Source organism: Nipponia nippon, unplaced genomic scaffold, assembly GCF_047370975.1.
Source record: "Nipponia nippon isolate SJK-2023a ecotype South Korea unplaced genomic scaffold, ASM4737097v1 scaffold_4, whole genome shotgun sequence".
In the NCBI taxonomy this organism is placed as follows: Eukaryota; Metazoa; Chordata; class Aves; order Pelecaniformes; family Threskiornithidae; genus Nipponia; species Nipponia nippon.
Window position 1 is genome coordinate 2312582 of NW_028262358.1, and position 20777 is coordinate 2333358.

The following is a 20777-nucleotide window of genomic DNA, read 5'->3' on the forward strand; positions in this document are numbered from 1 at the left end:
GAGCATCATCATCCCTCAACTGCTGGGGCACTTTCTGCCCTCTCCATGCATTGATTTCTCTGCACTCCTTCACGTGGAACATAGTCTCGGCATTCTCAAATCAAATGTGTCCGTTACCTTTTAAATACAATATAAATCTCAAAGGAAATAGTAACATTATGCCACAGCATTACAGAATTATGCATCACTGTACTGATTCAACTCTATAAAAACTTTTACTTACGCATTGAACAAACACGAACAGAATAGCAGCATTCCAATAAATATATATATATAAACACTACATTGCTTAATGTAGAGGGTGCTTGCTTCTCTATTTCTCTGTCTGCTGTTGCTAAAATGTATGTTCTTTATTAGACTAACATAATACAGAATTTTTGCAGTTACAGGAATGCCAGCCAAAGGCTCAAATAAATTTTTTCCTGAAAATTTTAAGACATGGGGAAAGAAGTGCTGTACAAACAAACGATACCTGGAATCAGCATCAGAGAGCGCGCAACATACACAGACGTAGTAGTTTATTCTAAGCTTTGCTGGCTTTAACAGCTTAATTAAGCCTGTTTAAAAAAAAAAACCAACCCAACCACGTACCACAATCAACAACAGACAGGCCAGAAAATCCCCACTAGAGAACACTTGGCAACAGAAAGCTCCCTTGCTTGCATAAGGCTGCCGCCCAGAGTAGTCCTGACGTCCGAAAGCACAGGGTGGATCTAGGTTTGTTTTCCACGCTCGCTCCGTTTCCCACGTGGCTGCCCTTCATCTACAGCAGCGCTGCGATCTACTGCTTGGCGGCATGCAGAAAGGAGCTTTACTGCCGTCGCAAACACAATCTGTTACTCCTGGGAACTGCATTCTCCTAGGGAGCTTTGCCAGTGTATTTAGGGTAACAAGGCTTCGAATTTGCTCGCCAAACCCAAAGGAGCTTTAGAGTTCTTGTGCCACAAGAAAAAGCTGATTTACACCAGGGGACTGCAAAAACAGTCCTGAACCTGAGGCCCATCCTACCATGTCATTTTCCTCAAGCACGCTATCAATAACATCACTTCCATGTGTGCTTTCTTCTTAGTCTGTAATTCTCAAGGCAGGTCAAATGATGTAGGCGTCAACATTGTTTGTAACTCAACAGGCATGTCTCAGTTACAGTCTTTAAAACAGACGGGCAAACCTGCGCGCCACGTACTCTCTACTACGGCAAAGACGGCAGTGACTGCGAGTAGCAAAGAACTGCCAGAGGATTTCAGAACCTTCTTCAAAGAGTACCAGAGGTAACAGGAAATAATTGTTTTCTGTTAAGGCACAATAAATTATTCAGTACAGTAAAGCTTAAATGAAAAAACCCAAACTTTACAGAGTGAAAAATCTCTAAATGGAAACAGGACTGTGGCCTCAGGAGAGTAATACTGAATTTATTTTTAGTTTTTGAAAACTAATATATGCAATAGAATAAAAAGGGAAACCTTTATTTAACACAAAGTCATTAATTTTGCAAATGGGATTTACTTTTTAGTTTCTTTCTACTATTCAAACAGCCCAAAAGCTTATTCGTGCAAGTCTCGGCAATCTTTAGTTTTGATTTTTTTTTCCAGTCCTCTATTGCACTCTTGCGAAACCTGCCTTATCGCAATGTTATTTCTCCAGTGCCCCTCTCTTTCCACGATTTTAACTACCCTCCTCTTCTCCACACATCTTCCTACTTCACAGAGACCATCCACGCTCAACCCCAACAGGTTGGTCACCTTCTATTCTACACCAGTGTACCGTTTTTATAAGGACACGGGTCAGAAACAGGATAAAACCACTTTGGTACCCACTACTTTGCACAACGAAGTATGAACTGAGAATACCCAAAACGTCACAGCTCTTGACCAAGGCTCCTTCCACGGTCCAGCCTGGCTGTCACACCCAACTACTTTTAAGCCTGCTTCTGCCTACGAAGCATGCAGTAAGTTTTTTGATATAGTAACCTGTTGGTTATTTATTATTACTTTTGGATATCAGTATGAAGGAAAAAACCCAAACTACTTACTTTATACTACAACATGAACATTTGAAATTAGTACCACAAAGTAACAGTAGTATAACAGGAATAGTTCTGAACATGCTCTTTAGAATCACAGATTCAGAATTTGTTGTAAACACATCACATGTCCCTGATATGTAACACAAAAAGTTGCTCGTTCCCTAAATACCTATACAAAAACAGCTCAAAACATATATGTTGCTTGTGAATCAAGGAGAAGAACCTTTAGCTGTTTACAACCCATTAAAAAATATTAATATACTCACCTGAAATTTACTATAAGGGGAAGCATTCAAAACATTATGCAAATGAAAGCGTGTATGATTAACTTACACAGCATTAAAGAGTTGTAATCAATTTTGAAACTACAGCTAAAGACATCTATACGTAATCCATCTATACCATATTGAAAACCACTTACCTGCAACATACTGACAATCTCAACTTTGTTGAAGAAAATAAAGGAAGTGAGAGTAGAAAGAAAATTCTCTTCAAAAACAGATGGTGTCGGCAAGATGATGTCCTGAATATACTGTACCCTGTAAGTCTGGTGGATTTTTTGCCTGAGTTCAGAGTCTGTTATAGGAATAACCTCCTTAAATTTTGCTGTTTTGGTCAAGAACTCCCTGTGCCGTTTTGGCTGAGCCAAAGAAGGATCATACTCAAGGCATCCAACAACATCCATAATACACTCATCCGAAAACATCACCTCAAACAGAGTTGCTTTGTTGAGGAACAAAATTCCTCTAATAATTTCATACAAATGATGTAAGCCTTCGGTGTTCTCTAAATTCTCGCAGACTTGGAAAAGCTGTAGTAGTTTTTTAATATAGCCTTCATTCTCCAAGGCCAGCGCTAGCTTTTCTCTACGGATGGGCGAGGAGAGAACCGAGGTAACTAGGTCAGCAATCTCTTCAAGTTTGTTGAGTTCACAAGTAGGAAGGTCGATCAGGGGACTCGTTTCAGGCATTTCTTCTATGTGTTCCTCTTCTGACTCAATAAGGTCCTGCGTGACTTCCACTGAAGGATCCTTACCTTGAACCTAAGAAGAGAGCACGCACAATTACTGTCTCATCCCAAAACATACACACCAATAATCGAGTCAATAAGGAAACAACATGTGCGTAAGCACTTTTGTACCTTCAGTTGCCTGGAAAACATCTAGCTGTGCAGAGGAGTAGTTTCTGCTGCCTTTAAGTTCTACAAAGTCACTACCGTTATCCTCAATAGTACATTTGTCAAAAAATCCACATCAAACAAAACCAAACCCTAACAGCGTCTGTGCAATCAAGAAGTCTGAAGCACCCTGGGGACAAGCACAAAATCTAAAAAGAGGAGAAAGGCATAACACCACCTTCTTTCAGTGCCTCAAACAGAAGGGTATGAAGCCTTCAACTCATAGTAAGAGCCCACAGCTATAGCAACATTAAGTGAAACATAACAAAGAGACCAAGAACAAAGGCAGGAAAATGTCACGAATACCAAAACTGAACAAGAAAAGAGGGAAGCCATTGTGTCCCACTCTGCGCTTTCCTTCTGCTTTGTCCGTCCCTCTAACTCCCTTCCCCAGTCTTCTCATACATCCTATGCTTTTCGTTCCCCCCACTGACCCCGTTCTAGAATTCATAACCTCCTGTTAACTCCCTCACGAAGGATCACACATTACACAGGAGTCTCAAAGGACAAAGTGGGAAGAGTTTTGGAGTCTGATTAAAGAGCCTAAGGCCAATGGTTTACATCGTCTGATCACGTGAAGACCTCTCTCAGACTGGTCATCAGCTCAGCCCCAACGTAAAACCCGGACTATTGATCAGACGCATATACTCGCAGTTCCTCGGATCGGTTCCTTTCAACAACAGTACTTCAGAACTGGCTGAGCAGACATCATACCCCAAAACATGCTAAGGTTAAGGATGCATCTATATCGCCTAGCTTGTTCAAAGGAAACTGCTGGGAAATCAGAGTTCTCCGTTTCTTTAGTTAACAGCTTTACATTGCATCATCTCAAAATCCGAGAAGGTTATGATAAATTCCAACATGAAAGCCCAGGTTTCTTCTTTTAAATACACATAGGTGCAACTCCATTGACTTGTCACTTCCAGAGTTGAAAGTATAAGATCTAAACTGTTTCATAATAAAACAATGAAGATCGAAACATCCGTAAGACACAGACAGTCAATGAGACTTAGGTCTTGAAAAGATCACTGACATTTTTGAGCTCATACAGCAATGCCACCTCTTTGTCTCTCACAGTGAAATATCTAGCTCCTTACGCATTAAAACACGTTTTCAGTTCCACCCCAACAAGCCACCTTCCTAAGGCTGCCTGGGAGAAGGACAATTAAAACACAGCACTCTGCCATTCCCCTTTTTAATAAAAAAACAAACAAATAAAAAACCCCTAAAATGCCTAGCACCCGAGTTCCATCATTACACTGATTTTTCAAAAGAGTAAAATCCAATTATGAAAACAACAACTAGCATTCTAAATAGTGGCAACTTAAGATCTTACACAGAAAAGCCACAGAAAATAATGACGAGTATGTGCTTATTTTACAAGTAGGTTTAAAAATTACAGCACAAATACATGAAGTCGCAGAAGACACTAAAACATCTGGAAGAAACAGAATATTTAAAGTTAACTGTACCTGGCAGATTTTTTCCCAAATTTCATCACAGCCAGCTTTTTCTTGAAAACTCAGTGCTAAATCATAGTTTTCTGCTTCTGACCAAACAATCAGGGTGTCCTGTTTAAGACAAAAACAAAAAAATAATTGTTTCTGAAACAGGTCTATGCTGTGTATTAATCTGTATTCCATTAAGTCATATGTCTAAAGAAGAAATAATTTTGAAGTTACACTTGTCAAAAAAGAACATAAAGACACTAAAGTATTAAATTACCTGTTCTGCCAGAAGGCACATCACCTTGCTTTTTTGCTATCTTATGACCATTACCTTACATGTTACCTATTTAAATATAGAAACACTTATAATGGCATTTTTCTGCACCATACTTCTGAGCCAACAGCCTTGAAAAGGGAATGCACACATTGTAGGAGATTAAGGAAACCTGCAGTATAGCAATTTAAGTCTTTTCGTATTTAACAAAGTAGAAACACAAAACCAAGGTTACAGTGCCTCCTCCGCAGAAAGGGTTTAATACAGCCTTAGCAATGTGAGAAGTAATGCCTAACCAATGTTAAATATTCTTTTCTGAAGTAAAAGACATACAGCCTGAATAAGAGAAAACTCCTAAGATCTTACTAACGTTACAAACATCTTGCCAACAGGTATTTTCATTTGAGCAAGTTTTTTTTCCCTCTATTACTATTGCCTCTATCAATTCAATTTGTGCACTTGCACAGTGTACCTGGAAGATTCGCTGGAATTTCTGAGTAGACTAAAAAGGGGTTTTTATGAGGTTTTATTAGGACACTGGCTGCTGTACCGTAAGGAATGTAAGCCTCTGCTTCAACACTCAAATATATAGTTCAGCATCCTACAGTAAACTCATCTTCACGTTAAAATCTTCAAACTGAATGGCTCTCTGCCAACTCTGCAGTACATTTGATGAGCTCCAGCAAAATGGTTCAACATTCTGCCAAGTTTGTTGACTTCCCGAACTGCTACCACACCTTTTTTTTTTTTTTTTTTTTAACACCAGCAAGCCCTTGCTTAATAGTCCAATACAGTAATTTACTTCCCACATTTACAAAGGTCAACATTCATCACACAACTTATCAAGGCTTGGAATCTTTACCTTATGCATCACTTTTATTGTAAACAAAACATTCCAAGTGATATCTGTAAGCTTAGCAACCAAACTCGAACAAATACCTGACCGGCATACAGACACCTGATGTACCGTAGGAAACTTCAGGGGCAACGGGAAACAGACACTGGCACTGTCCCCTCACATCTTTACCCCAAGAGTAGTTCTCAGTTCCCTTTGTGCGCCAAATGACAGGAAACAACGACGGAGCTGATTAATTACTACCTGTAAGGTGCTCGCTATGCTAAAAGGCTGATCCATGACATGGTATCGTACAACTATCCGGTCACCATCCTTCATGTATCCGCCAAAGACAGAGGGACAAAAACAATTAATACCAAGTGATCATCACCACTCCTGAACCTAATGTCAGACAGCACTCCTGAATCGTTTTCCATCAAAACCATGTCAGTTTAGATGGCTTAAACAGACCTTTGTTAAGGCAGTTATCTGGGCTTACACAGGTCACGGAGCGCTCCTAAGTATTTCCACGGGCAGATGTGAGGGGACTAACGTTTGGGACAGGACTGCTGACAAGCAGCTGGCGTGGGACAGTAGGTAAACTCTTCCATCAGCACAGCTATCTGAAAAACACACGTCTGTTTCAACAAACAACTTACCAGCTGCTACAATTACCGCTCTGCAACATGAATGAAAATCAGCGTCGCTGATATGGCATTAATTCTTCAGTTCATTTCTACAGTAATCTTAATCTCTCGATATCCATATGTAGTTGCGTGTTTTGAGGGTTTTGTCTTTGCTTTATTTCCTTTTCAAGAAAAACCTTTAGCATAACACCTTTGTCTTACAGCAACACTGTTGACAAACGCCTACCAACAGATCAGCTTCCTTCTCCCAGAACATAATCACAGGCCACACTAAGAACAGCAGCATTCGCGCAAGCTCAATTTTTTTTTCCCCCTTTCTCATTTTTACATATTCCTTTAAAGAAACAAAGTTTTCCCGTTCTGGGAAGAACTGAGTTCATTGCACTATAGTTTTAGTGTTGTTTGTGAGAGTTGTTTGTTTATGCTACAGTGCCCTACATTACACTTGCACTTTTGTCCTGCAGTCACAAATATTACTAGGTAGTCTCCCCGCTTTCCAGCTCTGATTCACGTGCGCAAATGGTGCAGCTTCATACAGCGGAGCCAGTTTTTGCGTACAGCTGTCCACCCTCATCTCCGGCTCCCGGACAGCTGAATCTCTATGTTTACAGCGTGCCATTTTAGAGGGAGCAGTTGAACTGGCCTTCGAGGGAAAAATAATAATTGTCAACTGTAGGCACTGAAAAGTCTGATCAGCTCCCTGATCCAGTTCTCTTTTAGAGATTAATAAAAAAAAAAAAATAAGAGTTCTTAAGTATTATTTTATGGCTGTTACAGAACTCAAAACCTATGTTCTGCAACCTTACTGACGCCCTGACGCTCAGACTCAATGCACTTCGAGGTGAGCTGAGACTCAGAGGTGCCTCAATGAACAAAGAGGGACACGTACATGAAGAGGCCCTATTCATAGCTGAGAATGCTTCCAACAAGAGATATAGTGCAGCAACTTAAATGACTGCATGCATCCATAGAGACTGCACTCAAAAATTCGGTGAGAACTCTCGAGTTACTGAATGGTACTCATTTCAATCTGTACTGCCCACACAAAGCACAAGTTATGTAAGTTTCTCCAAAAATATTTCTGAAAGACTAAAAGATAGTTTCATCAGAAAATAATTGTCCGATACCAACATAAAATCTACTCATCTGGCATACGCTCCCTACACGACCTAGGACAACCCAGAAGACCACAGACCGACATCTTCCAGGCCTAGCTGCTGCGAGGGACTACCCGTCCCACCCGCAACGCTGCTCCGTCGACGAGCAACAGCAACGTTCCTTAATTCACTCGAACACAATATAAAGACAAACAAAAGAAGAGATCAATTCAGAACAACAATTTAAACTAAGAGAGTAGTCGAAACCCCTCTTCAGCGCTGGTACTGGTTTGCACCACGTCTGCTGCTCCGCCTCTCCATGCTCCTGCACTGGCCCCTCAACACAAGCGTGCTGTACAGTGAACCAGGTGGGGGAACGCATCTCGATAAAAATTAATCCAGCAAAAAGAGGTATTTCAACTGAATCAGTTCCTACACCTAACCTGTCACGCAGTAACATGAATACTCGTACTGGCATGAAAGAGGACCGAAGCAGCCCCCTGGCAACTCTCAGGCTGGCTTTAACAGCACCCCTGCAAACGTGTTCAATCCTGGCCTCGAGTAACTCTGATTTTGCCTCAAGCAAATTGCTCTGTTGTCACATGAGCAATGGCAACTCTGTGCAAAAGACAGTATTTGCGCACATTCTTCATCCCAGATCTGAAAATGGATAAAGTGCACCTAAAGGGGAGTTAACATCAGAAGGCAGCGTTCGCAGTAAGGGTTCCTGTAGCAGTTTAAAGTCTTACAGCCGTGCAACTGGAAATTACCACCCTCGTAAGTGAGCTGGAGGAACAAAGCACATGAAGGGATCCATCTGATTTCTCATTGAAGACACGCTCTCCTGCCAGTTTTGCCAGGGAACAGTAACCTCCAGCAGAGGGTGGAACAACAAACGGGTGTGGTAACAACTTTTTAAACCGCTCCTGCTGGAGCCTCCACAGAGCAGATCTGACCCTGCCCCTTGGCCAATATGGGGCGTCCACGGGAGGTAAGTAACTCTCAAAGCCTATGCCCCAAAATCCAGGGGGATCTAGAGCTCTTCAGGCTCTCATGTTCTTTGCACACGTGGAATCGGAAATTCTTTTATGTGCATGCTTAGCAGCCTGGCACCTATGTCCAATCCAAGTCCCATTTCTCTTGAGAAGATGATCGTGATTACAGCATGCCTAACGCCTCGACCGAATTGAATTCTGCACGAAAGCTAGTGACCACAAACACGATTCACGAAGGCAGATAACAGGCCTGCCCTGTTTACGGTTAGTCAATAGTTATAGTACTATTTAGCACAAACAGCGTAACATTGGGAATTACAGATGGATGCAAAGCAACTAAAAATCAGGGTGGGTTTGTTTTCTGCAGAACGATGGTATGCAAGTCACAATTTAAGTGACCGCTATCCTGTAAGTCCATTCAAGTAATTTCTATGAAGACAGATGTGTAGGCAGGGCCTGCATCCTTGCCATCAAGCTGCACCATCTTGCGGCTTTCCCCAAACCCAAGACGATCAACACCTTAATGAAAATCTGCAGTTCAACTCTGGCAAGTGGAAAAGAGCGCTCTCTTCCACACTGCCATCCACCTGCAACCATCTGCACCCGGCAGAGCAGTACAGCCTCCGAGTCTTCAGGCTACCGAGGTACCAGACTTCCACGTTCAAGTAAGGACACCGAGGGAAGACCACCTCTCTCCATCTTGGGTTAACCGAAACATTTTGCCTAAATCTTTCCACAATTTTAAAAAGGATCTGTTCCTGAGACACCCAGGTTTGAATACTACGGTCTTTTAGAGGTGTGACTGAAACCTCACAAACTGAGGAGCATGGGAATGGTCTGCTTTAAGCATTAAGGTCTGCTTTTTGCTACTCAGAAGGAAGCACGTAGAACTTGAGGCCAAAGCTCTGTCAACTAAAAGCTGTATGATTTCAGAGGTTAGACAAACCTAGAACCTGTCTCTGGAAATCATCAATCGTTATTCCTCTTCACAAAAACAAAAAACAACCCCAAAACAAAACTTCTTCAAAAGAGTGAACAGCGAAGCAGACGCTTTCAGCCACGAGGACACAAAAGCATCAGAATCAGTAATAAAAGCCAACCAAAATAAACCTCAGCCCGAGTTTTTCAAAACTACAACCTACAAAGACTTCCAGAGAAAAATGACAACAAAAGCTACTTAAGTCACTGGAAATTTTGCTACCGATTAAGTAAAGAAGGCTTTCAAATAATCAGTTGCATGAAGTTTCAGAAAACAGGCTGCAAAAGGAAGCAATTTAGAACTTCACAGCAACATAATCTGCATTCGTATTTCATTACGTCTTAGTTTCCTCTACTAAACAGGAAGCAGTTCAAGGCTCTTGACTCTCCGAACCCTGCAGAGCTCCAAACAGACAGTTCTCCTCCCTCAGCATGGCCCGCCCAAGGAAAGCCTGCGACTGTCATCCACCTGACTAAAACCACCAATATCGAACGAGTGAAAAGTGGAAACCACAGAAAACAGAGCCTTCTGAAAAGCTAGGCCCGAGCTCTGACTCGCTCCTAAGCTAACGTCAGCCAACCCGTACTCAAGAGCTAACAAAGTCTCTTTCCTCAAATCCTCATAACATAACTTGTCGCCTTTCCACTGGGGGGGGGGGGGGGGGGGGCGCGGTCAAAACAAACAAAATCCTTAAAGATTTGTCTCTTCATGATTTAGTAAGAATAAAATTACTGTTTTCTAGTGCTGAAACACTTCTAGATATCATAAAGGTGAAGAGCAGTATAAAACACTGAACAAAAGGAACTTGTTCTACCTACTGTAGAACAAAGGAACTGGCAGAAGAAAGCCCAGAAATAACCATGAGAACAACGCAGGCAGACACCAAAAATTAATGCAGAAAAAGGAAAATGAAACAAAAACGATAAAAGCAATGGAGATTTAGGAAGCTAATTTTTTTAGTGGATTAAACAAAACTGACCTATTGACATAGCTCCCAACTGTTTTACTTCTTTGTTTTGCAGAAGGCTTACCCCCAGGAAAGGCAACCGTGCCAGTAAGTCTCACGTCACTTAGGTGAGCAGAAGTTTCCAAGGCTTAAAACAAAAACTAAACAGCAACAATAAAAGAAGCCCCACAAAGACAAATTCCTCCGTCTTATTTCCAGAAAAAGATCTCAAAAAGTAAATACACTGTAACAGAGCTGGCCAATGTTTTGCCTTCCTAATTTGGCAATTATTTCATACAGCCTAAGACAGGAGATAGAAGTTACACATATATGTTTCTCACTATTTTTCCTGTAATGAGTTCAATATTTATTCAAATTGCATGTATTCTCTTCAAAGTCTGAAGTCCAAAAGGGTTTTTTAGGAGACCAACATTTTAATTTCTAGAATGCGAAGTATTATAGCACCTACAGGCTTCTAAGTCAGTTTTTCACCTCTATGAAAAACACCATCAACAAGCGCATATCATGCCGCTTTGCCTTTTTTCTGAAAAACGCAATTAGTTTCAGCACAAAACAATTCCTCAGCATCAGTCATCACAAAAAATAAAGCCTAGCAGTAATACTTGCCTGCTGTTTTTGATATGCAGTATTTGGATTTATCTTCGATTCTAACAGCAGCGAACCTGAAAAAGGTATGAAGAGATAGTTACTGAGTTTAACAAAATAAACACCTCCGCGCATCTGACAACCACTGCCCATGTGCCAGCCAACATCTGCTCAACTTAATCCGTATCTTCCAGAAAGTCCAGGAGAACCATCCCCTTTAAACATAATTCCTTAAAATAAACCAGGTAAGACAAAATTCAACACAAATATTTATAAAGTGTATTTTTCTCTTCTAATTTAGACCGAAATTCTCTGTAGCACTGTTTTTTCTCCTGAAACCTGGTGTGACAGCTAGCTTGTTTAAAGGCCGTTTAGCAAACCTATACAGATGTGCACCAGGTAACGTGCTGCCCGGCATAAAAATGTTTTTGCCCACAGAAGCCACGTGGGCCATTTGCTTTTATTTCCTTCAACTGTCCTTCAGAAGTGAATCATCTAGATACTATAAACCCAGGGACTTTATCTTGTGTATGTAAGTAGTGTATGTATCCTGGCAACAGCTCCAGGGTAATTTATACCAGTCTTAGGTGGTTTATTTAGCACATTAGCACCTGTCGGCTGACAAAGTGGCAAGCGTGTACCCTCCCCCCTCCAAAGGAGACCCTTAGGTGAGTTTAAAGCACAATAAAACATGAGGAACACCAGACAACTCGCATACAATCAGTGAATTTTAGGGGAAAACAAACAAGCAAACAAGCAACTTTTTATAGCAGCAAGAAGAGGAGGAGAAGAGCACTTCCAAAGCGAGCAAAATTATTCTGAAAGCGAACAAGATGTCGTCACTCGTAACAACTTCATCTCTATTCAGCCAAAGGAGATGCAACCGGCTAGGGTAGCTGGCAGGGGGAAACTCCAGGGCCACGGCGGTGAACGCTGCTGCGGCTCAGCGGGGGCAGGAAACTTTGAGCGGAGCCGCAAGCCAAAGGAAAGAAAGGGGAAAAAAAAAATAACACTCCTCCGGGTCTGCCCTGGCAAACGCGGGGAGCGAGGCCACCGGCAGCCAGCCCGGCGGCGGCGGGTGTCAGCGCCGGCGAGCGAGGCAGCCGGGGGCGCCGGAGCCGGGCGGCGGGGAGAGAGGGGAGGAGGCCCGGGCCCGGGCGGCGGCGGGCGGCCTAGGCCTCCGCGCAGCCCCGGCCACGCTCTCACCGTCCGACTCGGCGCGCACCAGCAGCGACATCCCCTTGAGCCGCTCCACGTAGGTGGAGGAGACGTGCCCGGTGCCCCTGTCGTCCCATTGCCGATCCTCGTTGAGGGTGTAGACCTTCACCCGCCGACGGGTGTCCGACATGGTGCAGGCCCGGCCTCGGGCCTCCGCGCCGGCCCCTGGCCCAGGCCCGGGCCCGCTCCGCCTCCGGGGGGGCGATGGACCGAGGGCGGGTGGAGGGAGGAAGCGGGGCCGCCGGGCCGCTCAGGGGCACCGCGGGGCCTTTAACGCGCCGCTTTTCATGGCTCCCCGACGGCGAGAGAGCGACGCCGCGCCCCGGCTCGGGCCCTCGCTGGCGCCGCTCCGCCGCCTCAGCAGCTACCGCAGCGCCGCCGCCATCTTGTAACCCGACTCTCGCCGCCTTTCTCTTCCTCCCAGCCCGGCCACGGGCTCCCCTCGCAGGGGCTACGGCGGCCGGCAGCTGCCGCCGCGCCGCCGAGGGGACGGCGGCCGCGGGCGGGACGGGACGGGGCGGGGCGGGACGGGGAAGGGCAGGGCCCGCCCGCGGCCCCTGACGCTCCCGGGCGGTTCTCTGACAGGAACGGGGAAGGCGGGAGCCGGGTAGTCACATGCGTGTTTGTCCGCGGGTTTGCATTTCTCAGCCCCATCATGCCTACAGCTTCTGGTCGACATGCGAACAATTTCACCCATTAAAAAAAAAAAAAAACCAAAAACCCCACACCCCAAACACCTTAAAACCCCTATTTTCTTCTTACTATTCTATCCTAAAAGCATCTCCCTTCACACAGGTGGAAAGGACTACGTACCTGCCTATGGCCACCGCCATGACACAAAAATGATGGACAAGATCCACATCCACACCAGGGTAAGCTTTAGGACCAGCCCGCGTCCTAATAACACAGCCTGCAGCACACACAGGGCCTAGAGTTGAAGTTTTGGAAGAGAAGGTTTCTCTCACATCACAAAATAGCAGCAAGGTTATTCTGTGGCATCACCTTTCGCCACTCTAACCCTTTACCGCAGCAGGGCACGCAGGAACGCCTACACCATAATACGCATTTTGTTGCACGTTCCCGTGCTTTGTATGGCTGTACGGAAGGCTCAAACGCTAAACTAAAGTTGAAGCTGTTCCGTGAAGCGTCTCAATGAGAGAAACATGCTTAATTCGTCCTTACAAACACTGTGCAATGTAAGACAGGCCACTTACCAGGCACTGTAGAGCCTGTAAATCTTTATTTTCCATACCGAAAACCAGCTACACATTTCCTCTGTACTAAGAATAATAGTAAAAAAATAATTACATTTCAGCTTTTGCTTGGGCATAGGGGAAAAGGACACAAAAGCGTGCAAGAAGTCAAGCTGTGTGAAACAGCGGGGACTTTGGGGAGGAGGGGAAGCTTGAAAGTGTCTCAGAACAAAATCTTTCAGGCTAGGAGGGGCAAGGGAGATGGGAGGGCAGGTGCTCCCCAGGCCAGGGTGTGTCTCATTCCCAGACAAAGCAAGGCTTTTCTAGCTCTTGCCTAATGGCAAAAGAAGTTACACCGGTACAGCTCTTACTTACAAGACTGGCATTTCCATCGTCTTAAGTTCAATCTTGTTCCAGATGAAGGGAAAGAAAAAGTTTACTACAGAATACACCACTATAAGTAACTATGTGCAACTTTTCCATATGTTAGAAAAACATTCTCTAGGCAGATTCAGAAAATTTACATCTACGTAACATTTAAGTCTCAGGTTTTGCTCTGACCACCTTTGTAACAGACCTCCTTAAGATTCAGCACACTATGTGACAGCCACTGATCATTGCTTGGTGCAGTTTTCAATCAATCAGCTGCATTGGTGTAGCTGAAAAGTCTTTTTTATGTTCCTTAAGAGGCAGCCTCATGCTGCTCATTGAACATCTGCAAAACAACCCACCTCTAAAAAACGTTAAGAGAAGCACCCTTAATGGGGTTCTGTGGAACTAGGGTTCAAGCCCAGTCAAGCCCTTATTTTCATCTTTAACAGGGGACACTGAAGACACACAATCATCAGTTTTCTTTCCAGAAGATGGCAACTGTAAGGTACACCTCTGAGAACTATCATACACACTTATCTTTAGCTGTATACAGTATAGGAACACACTTTAGGATACGTGCATCATATCCTTATGGATAAGTCAGTCAGTAACTGTACAAAGGCCCACGTTACGTTAGTGGTTTCACCAACCATGGTTTGAGAGGCACAGTTTACAGTTGGGTTCCACACAAGCCTTCCCTGCTACATGTCGGTGGCCTGTTCCACGTTACATGGCCTGATTCCCTCAAGATTTTACACATCGGGCACACTTCTGCCTCAGTGAAAGCTCAGTAAAAAGAAAACACAGAAAAAGAAACACAAAACCCAATGGCCACAGCATACTGCTGCTTCGAGACATCTGCCACTCACAAACCCTCTCCCCTCTGCAAGACTTCTACACATGCTCTTTCGGTCTTCACATCAAGTGCGTAAAACTAAGTATGACCTCTCCTACTCAAGATTAAATGCAGCATTTCTCCAGATATGCAGAATAGCACAAAACCACAGCAGAATACTCTGGAGCAAATTCTTACCTATCATGGTGAACAGCTACAGAAGGAGTAGGAGATACACGAGCCAAAATTGGCATGAAAAACTATTTCTCTGCTTAAGCTGTGAAATAAATCAGTGACCTCTCCAGGCATGAAATCAACGACCTCTGTGGAAAAACGCCACTCCAGAACACACCCGGACTGCATTCCCTCAGACACGGGGCTCCTTTTCACACAGAATGGCATCCAGGACTCCGCAGCCTGGGGTATTAGAAACTGCAGCGTGATCTTGTCATTGCTACCAATAAAAAGGAAGTCAATTCTGGGGGGCTTTGCCTGAAGACGATACACGAGACTTGCCCCAACAGTTCTTGCATATCTGATTTAAAACCAAGGTAAACACAAGACCAGGAAAGCAACACATCTGAATCTCTACATCGTAAGATTCACAGAAAGCAAAGCAGTGCTTTTTCATCGTGGCATTGCACCTGCCAGTAGCTCATCCCTCCCCATTATCACAAAGCAGCAAGCTATAGCTGTTAGATACAGTTCTCTGTTCTTCATCAAAGAATTTTGTTAGGGTAGGCTGCAGACAGAGCAAGTCATCAAGTGTCACACCATGGAACAGCAGGGAGCTCTAATTTTTTTGTTATTTTCAGAAGCAAGACACACAACTCCTTCCTAAATCGCTTAAAATTTCTTGGAGTGAAATTAAGAGACTGTGTCATTCCCTCTAGCATGTAATCCCACAAGTACAATTAGGCCAGCTCTTATGCTTTTATTCTAGTACTTGTAATATTTATTGCTGGCGTTTAAAGATACCCCAGCTCCTGACGCTGTGCGGCTGTGTGAAAATTTCAGCCTTGTCAAATAAACACATTTCTGGCCCTCTTGACCCGGTGTAATGCTGCAACCACCCAGCTTCACTTTCCAAAGCAATTCCTTTCAATGGCTCCATTTACGATGGGTCGTTACAGAAGCTAATTATCCAGGGCAGTAAAGACAAAAATCACTATTTCAAACAAAACTGCTGCTGCAACAGGGCTGAGCTCGCTCTCCCAAGCGGTATTAACCTACCTGCTCTCTGATCATAGCTGATACCACCCGAGAGTCAAGTATCTCCCGCCACAGTCGAACCTGCCGCTACTGAGGGCTCTCGGGTGAACCCGGGATGTCTGAAGCCAGCCTGCCTTCCCCTCCAGGAAGGTTCAGACTAGCACACGCTTACTCAATTCTTGGCTCCCATCGAGCTTCTCTCCTCAGGTAAGAGCGGCTGGTTTGTGCTCCTCCCAGACAGTTCCCAAGCGTATTTTTTTCCCGCCCCTTCCCATAGGGCCTAAAACTTGTTACAAGTGCAGAAAGCCAGGCTGACCGTACAGGTTCTGCCACGGGAACATAAAAGTCTTTTCCCTATTCTATCACCTAACAAACAGAAAATCCCCCAGCACTCCAACAGTTGATTTACTGAGACCACCACCTATCACACAAATCATTAATACTCCTGTTACTGCAGGCAAGAAAATACCTTTACAGGAAAGAATGGTATTCTTTTGGCTCCTAAATCATCGATTCTCATAGATTCAAATGCAAGCATCCTACTGGTAACGTGCTAACTAAAAAAAAAAACCACCCCAAAACCCCCCACAACAACTTCTAAAGTTAGTATTTTACATAGTATTTTAGTAACTAGAGCATCCATCTGTTCTACTTCAAAAAGTAGCCTTACAGAAATTATTCTACAGTAAGAGAAGCTCAACCTTGGAAAACCACTTAGATTGAGGAGGTCAATTTCTGACAACAGTTATGAGAAATGTAGACATTTGCGCTTCTGTTTGGGGACTTTAACATTTGCCTACCTTATTTCATTAACACTATCCAGGATATGTAACAAACCAGATATCAGTCAATCAAGTTAAATCATAGTAAGCAAGGACATTAGAATTCTTACTAAGAAATAACAGAATACAGTCCTCAAAGAAGAGGAAAAGCTTGCTAAGGAAACCTTTTTCAATCTTACGTGATGAAAGACAGACAGACAACTACAAGGAAGTGGGCCAGTCATTTCTTTCTTTCTTTAATATTTTAACTTAGAATAGAAAAAAAAAAAGCAATTTTTACTGTACATTCAAATTCCTCCTCTCCCCAGTGCTTTTTCTTTCAGGAAGTTCAGAGCCCCCTTGCCATCAGGTGGGAAGCTCTTTTTAGGTCTACACACAAATTGGTGAACATCAGAAGGGACACCTCTGATTTTCCAAGTCTGTACCTCACAGCAGAAAAACCAGTAGTTCTTGTGAGCCCCTGGGAAACGTTTTGAAGTCGAAAAGAGACCAGTGAACCCCCTGATGGAACAATCAGTAGAGGAATTCTGACACTCTTAATGAGGATGTTTTAGGGGGAAGATTAATCGCATCGATTGTTTACTCCAAAAGAATTATTTTAATCTTAATGTTTTAATTATGTATTTTAAAATTCAGTGTTAACAAACCCAGATAACAAACAATGATGTTTCAGCCAGGTTCCTTGTTTTGTGCCCCTTCTGCTCAGGTATTTTAGCCAGTCTGAACCCTATGAGAGTTATTGATGTATTTATGTGAAACAGTGTCAATCATGTTAAAGGTGATACTTCTAAGTCTATGTTTTGCTCAACATTTCCATCTTGTACACTGAAAAGCCAGTAAAACTTTGGCCAAGTGTGCCTCTCAACCAAGCATACAGGATAATTCCTTCTCCCAGGAAATAACTGTTAAATACCTGCTCCTCATCTTTACATTTTTATTTTGAGATGATAGCGAGAAGAATCTTAAGCACTGAAATGTAATCTGCTCTTCAGTCTATACAACTCCATGTTCTTAGATTCTCATCTCACCCTTGCTACATGAGATAAGAGCATTGGTTGTTTCCGTTTTTATTTTTAAAGAGTTTTTAACCAATTTGAAGACTTTGAAGTTCTACATCACCTTTAAACATAAATAGTGTCTATTTTAAAAATATGATTCTCTACCATCCACCTGCAGATTCTTGCGAAGACATCTACAGACTCTAGCAAAGGTCGCTTGTATTTCCACAAGCTATCACGCCTTTTCTCCTGAAAGAGATAGAAAATACTCTATAACCAACTAATTGTATCAAGGCACGAAACATTCAAAAACATTTCTTAAAAAATTTCTTCAGTGAATATTAATTCACTTCTAGTGTTGTGAATCATTCCTAGAAGATTGCCACAGATTGCCGTAAGTTATCTTTGGTGCACTGCATTTCCATTTGCCAATCTCATTGTGTAACTGCTCTTGATTTTACAATCAGACATCTTCCTGGTCTAGCAGCTTCCCAAGGAAAAAAAAAAAACGTGCACAACAGTTTTGGGAAAAGTTCAGGCATAAGTCTATTGACAGTCAAATACATGCTGGGAAAGTAGTTCTAGGGAAGAGCTTTGGGCATTCCATTCATTGACTGAGATTGACTGAGAAGTCTCCACTAATTGACACAAAACTTTCAAGAAAGCAGCTTATTTTTTCTTCTCTTCCCCTATCCTGCTTTTTTTTTTCCTTTAAAAAAAACGGTGGCAAGGTAGGGAAGAGGGAATGCTTACAGAGATGATGTAGATTAACAAATAAAGTTTGTTTTGGAGAAAGTGGGCTGTCTAGGATGCCCGAAACTGTCAGGGCATTTGAACCAATTTGACAATATCAAGCTCTTTACAAGTGCAGCACGTGAAAGGGTAGTTGCTAACTTACGACACGTGGCAACATAACTGGCAAGCAGTATTTGCACACCACTGAAGGCTAACTGTACGATATAAAAACCAGACTGATAAAATTCTTTACAATAGTTGTAAAGAAAGCGCAGTACTGAGTCATCTTAAGTTGCTCCTGTGGCCTTACCTGTCACTGGGATGAAGTAGATGACTGTGAAATGGTACCTCCCAGGACAATACTGTTTTTGTCGGTTAGGGTTTTAAGCACAGTTGTGGCTGGTGACTGTAGAATTTTACGTGAAAGCCTCATTCTACCATCAGTTGGATCACGTCCAAAGTATTTAACCTGTTAAGAAAACAAACCACTTTAAACACTGACCAACTTAAAGAGCTGGAAATAGCATTTTCCTTAAAAGGTGGAGGGGTTTGGGGTTTTTTTTGTTTGGTTGGTTGGTTTTCCCCCCTCCTATTTGATGCTAGAAAAGCCATAAACAATAGGCACTGTTTAGCCTATATTACTCTGTCAAATTAACATGGTGCCTAGACAGCAAGAGTATGACACTAAATAGATCTAATTTGAAATGACCAGGCCTTTATCCAGTACAGAAAAGGAATCTGATATGGCAAAATATTTTCTTCATAAACACAAAATAAAAAATTCACTCAAATTCTAAAATATGAACAGCAGTTTATTAGCATTTTAAACTAAAAAAAAAAAATTACCTGAATTTCTTGTCCAACTTCTAATCCCAGGGCACTAGGATGTTTAATCTAGAACACAGCGTTTTTCAGAAAAAAATATTTCAGTGTGATTAATTTTTAAGGTTCTTTACAAAAGTTCCTTCTTTTAGGGATTCTTTATGCTACACTTCAGACAATCATAGTGGCTCAACACTACCTTACGAACAACAGGTTTCTAAATGTTACATAGAAAAGGTTATTGCAGATCTAAAGAACTTGGTGATGTGCATAAAAGCATAAACAGTAGGATTGTAGCAGGCATACAGTTAGATCGTTTGCAGCTTTAATTACAGGGGAAGCAGAGGTTAAACAAAAAGGTGCTGCTAATCTAACACAGCTTTTAATGTGAAAACGGACTCTAGCTGTAACACACTGTTGTTCTAATGCAGACTATGTTTAGTGAGAATCAATTAAAAACAAACATAAGCTTCTATAGTTTATACTTGTTGAAGCATGTATTACCTTTCTTTGATCAAGTTGTGAATTATGAAGTAACACTGGTGTCATGTTTGGATACAATTTTATCATCACTCCAGAATCTCTGCCCCAGAAAACAGCATGGTTATTTCAAGATACATTGACAGAAATCTGTTTGCATTTTACTCTGCATATTGACCTCAGAGCAAGCATTAGTAAACTTTTCATAAACAAGATTTTACTCCTCCCTTTTTAAAAATCTTATACCAACCATAACACGTCCAGTCATTTTTCCTTATTTGAAAGTGGATGGAAATTACTTATTTCAGGACAGTATATTTCAGTAATAAGTACATTCAAAAAGTGCATGTAATTTCAATCCAATATTTGTCTTGCAGAAAAGTAAAAAGCAAATTCCTACCATCTGTCTCAGATAGAAAGATGAAAAAAGGCCTTAAGTTTTACAGTTTATAAAGACATTCTAGTAACTAATCAAGCAGCAAAAATTAACAGCCTTATTAAGAAACAGAATAGTATTTTCAACATAAAATATCAGGAACAATGCAGGTGCCAATGTCGCCAGCGTAAGTTTGGCATCCTTTAAAAATCAATTATTTTACATCATATTTAGGTATCAGGAATATAGCTACCTAAAACTAATTTCTACTTCAACTCCAGAGCACTTTTCATACCTTATTTCAGTTATCGTGGCTGTATAAACTGCACCAAATTCTAAATTAACTTCCTGCTGTGGGGGGGGGAAAAGAAAACAGTAAGACACACGTTCACAAAACGCAAACTGAAAAAGCTAACAACGGAAGTTTGTCCTTACATCATCTTTGCAGATTTCACGGATAAATTCTCTTGCTTCATGCATAGCACTAGGTGTGGGGGCAAACACAGAATACGTCTCTTCATCCAGCTGACTTACAGTTACACCTTGGAAATAAATTTCATGGGAGGATTTAAGTGAACATTGCTACTGTTTCAGCAAGCAGAAAACCTACATTCAGTAAAGACTTGCATAGGGCAAAATTATTTTGCACAGACTCATTAAGATCCGAGAGACCTAATCATTTCAAATATTTTTCTTCAGATTAGGCACTGGACAGCTTTACATGCAAC

The 20777-nt window shown here is 42.3% G+C and overlaps 2 protein-coding genes across 8 annotated transcripts in view; both read right to left on the bottom strand.

Moving 5' to 3' along the window:
• PPP4R3B (protein phosphatase 4 regulatory subunit 3B) overlaps positions 1-17823 on the bottom strand; it is a 30134-nt gene extending 12311 nt beyond the window's left edge. For 2 of the 3 annotated variants that reach the window (XM_087773875.1, XM_087773874.1), the window contains exons 1-4: positions 12233-12509; positions 11048-11103; positions 4672-4770; positions 2445-3065 (exon numbers count right to left, since the gene is read on the bottom strand). In XM_087773875.1, the coding sequence (XP_087630001.1) occupies positions 2445-3065; positions 4672-4770; positions 11048-11103; positions 12233-12374 (918 nt within the window). In that variant the 5' untranslated portion in view covers positions 12375-12509. Of the gene's footprint in view, positions 1-2444; positions 3066-4671; positions 4771-11047; positions 11104-12232; positions 12510-17801 lie in introns of those variants that run through there. The other variant, XM_087773876.1, reaches the window with a different exon arrangement.
• The window catches only part of PNPT1 (polyribonucleotide nucleotidyltransferase 1), a 32347-nt gene continuing 16321 nt past the window's right edge, over positions 4752-20777 (bottom strand). For 2 of the 5 annotated variants that reach the window (XM_087773877.1, XM_087773879.1), the window contains exons 24-29: positions 20485-20591; positions 20345-20400; positions 19698-19776; positions 19218-19265; positions 18682-18840; positions 17682-17885 (exon numbers count right to left, since the gene is read on the bottom strand). In XM_087773877.1, the coding sequence (XP_087630003.1) occupies positions 18685-18840; positions 19218-19265; positions 19698-19776; positions 20345-20400; positions 20485-20591 (446 nt within the window). In that variant the 3' untranslated portion in view covers positions 17682-17885; positions 18682-18684. Of the gene's footprint in view, positions 4771-12732; positions 12913-13057; positions 13173-17681; positions 17886-18681; positions 18841-19217; positions 19266-19697; positions 19777-20344; positions 20401-20484; positions 20592-20777 lie in introns of those variants that run through there. The other 3 variants (XR_015708041.1, XR_015708042.1, XM_087773878.1) reach the window with 3 other exon arrangements.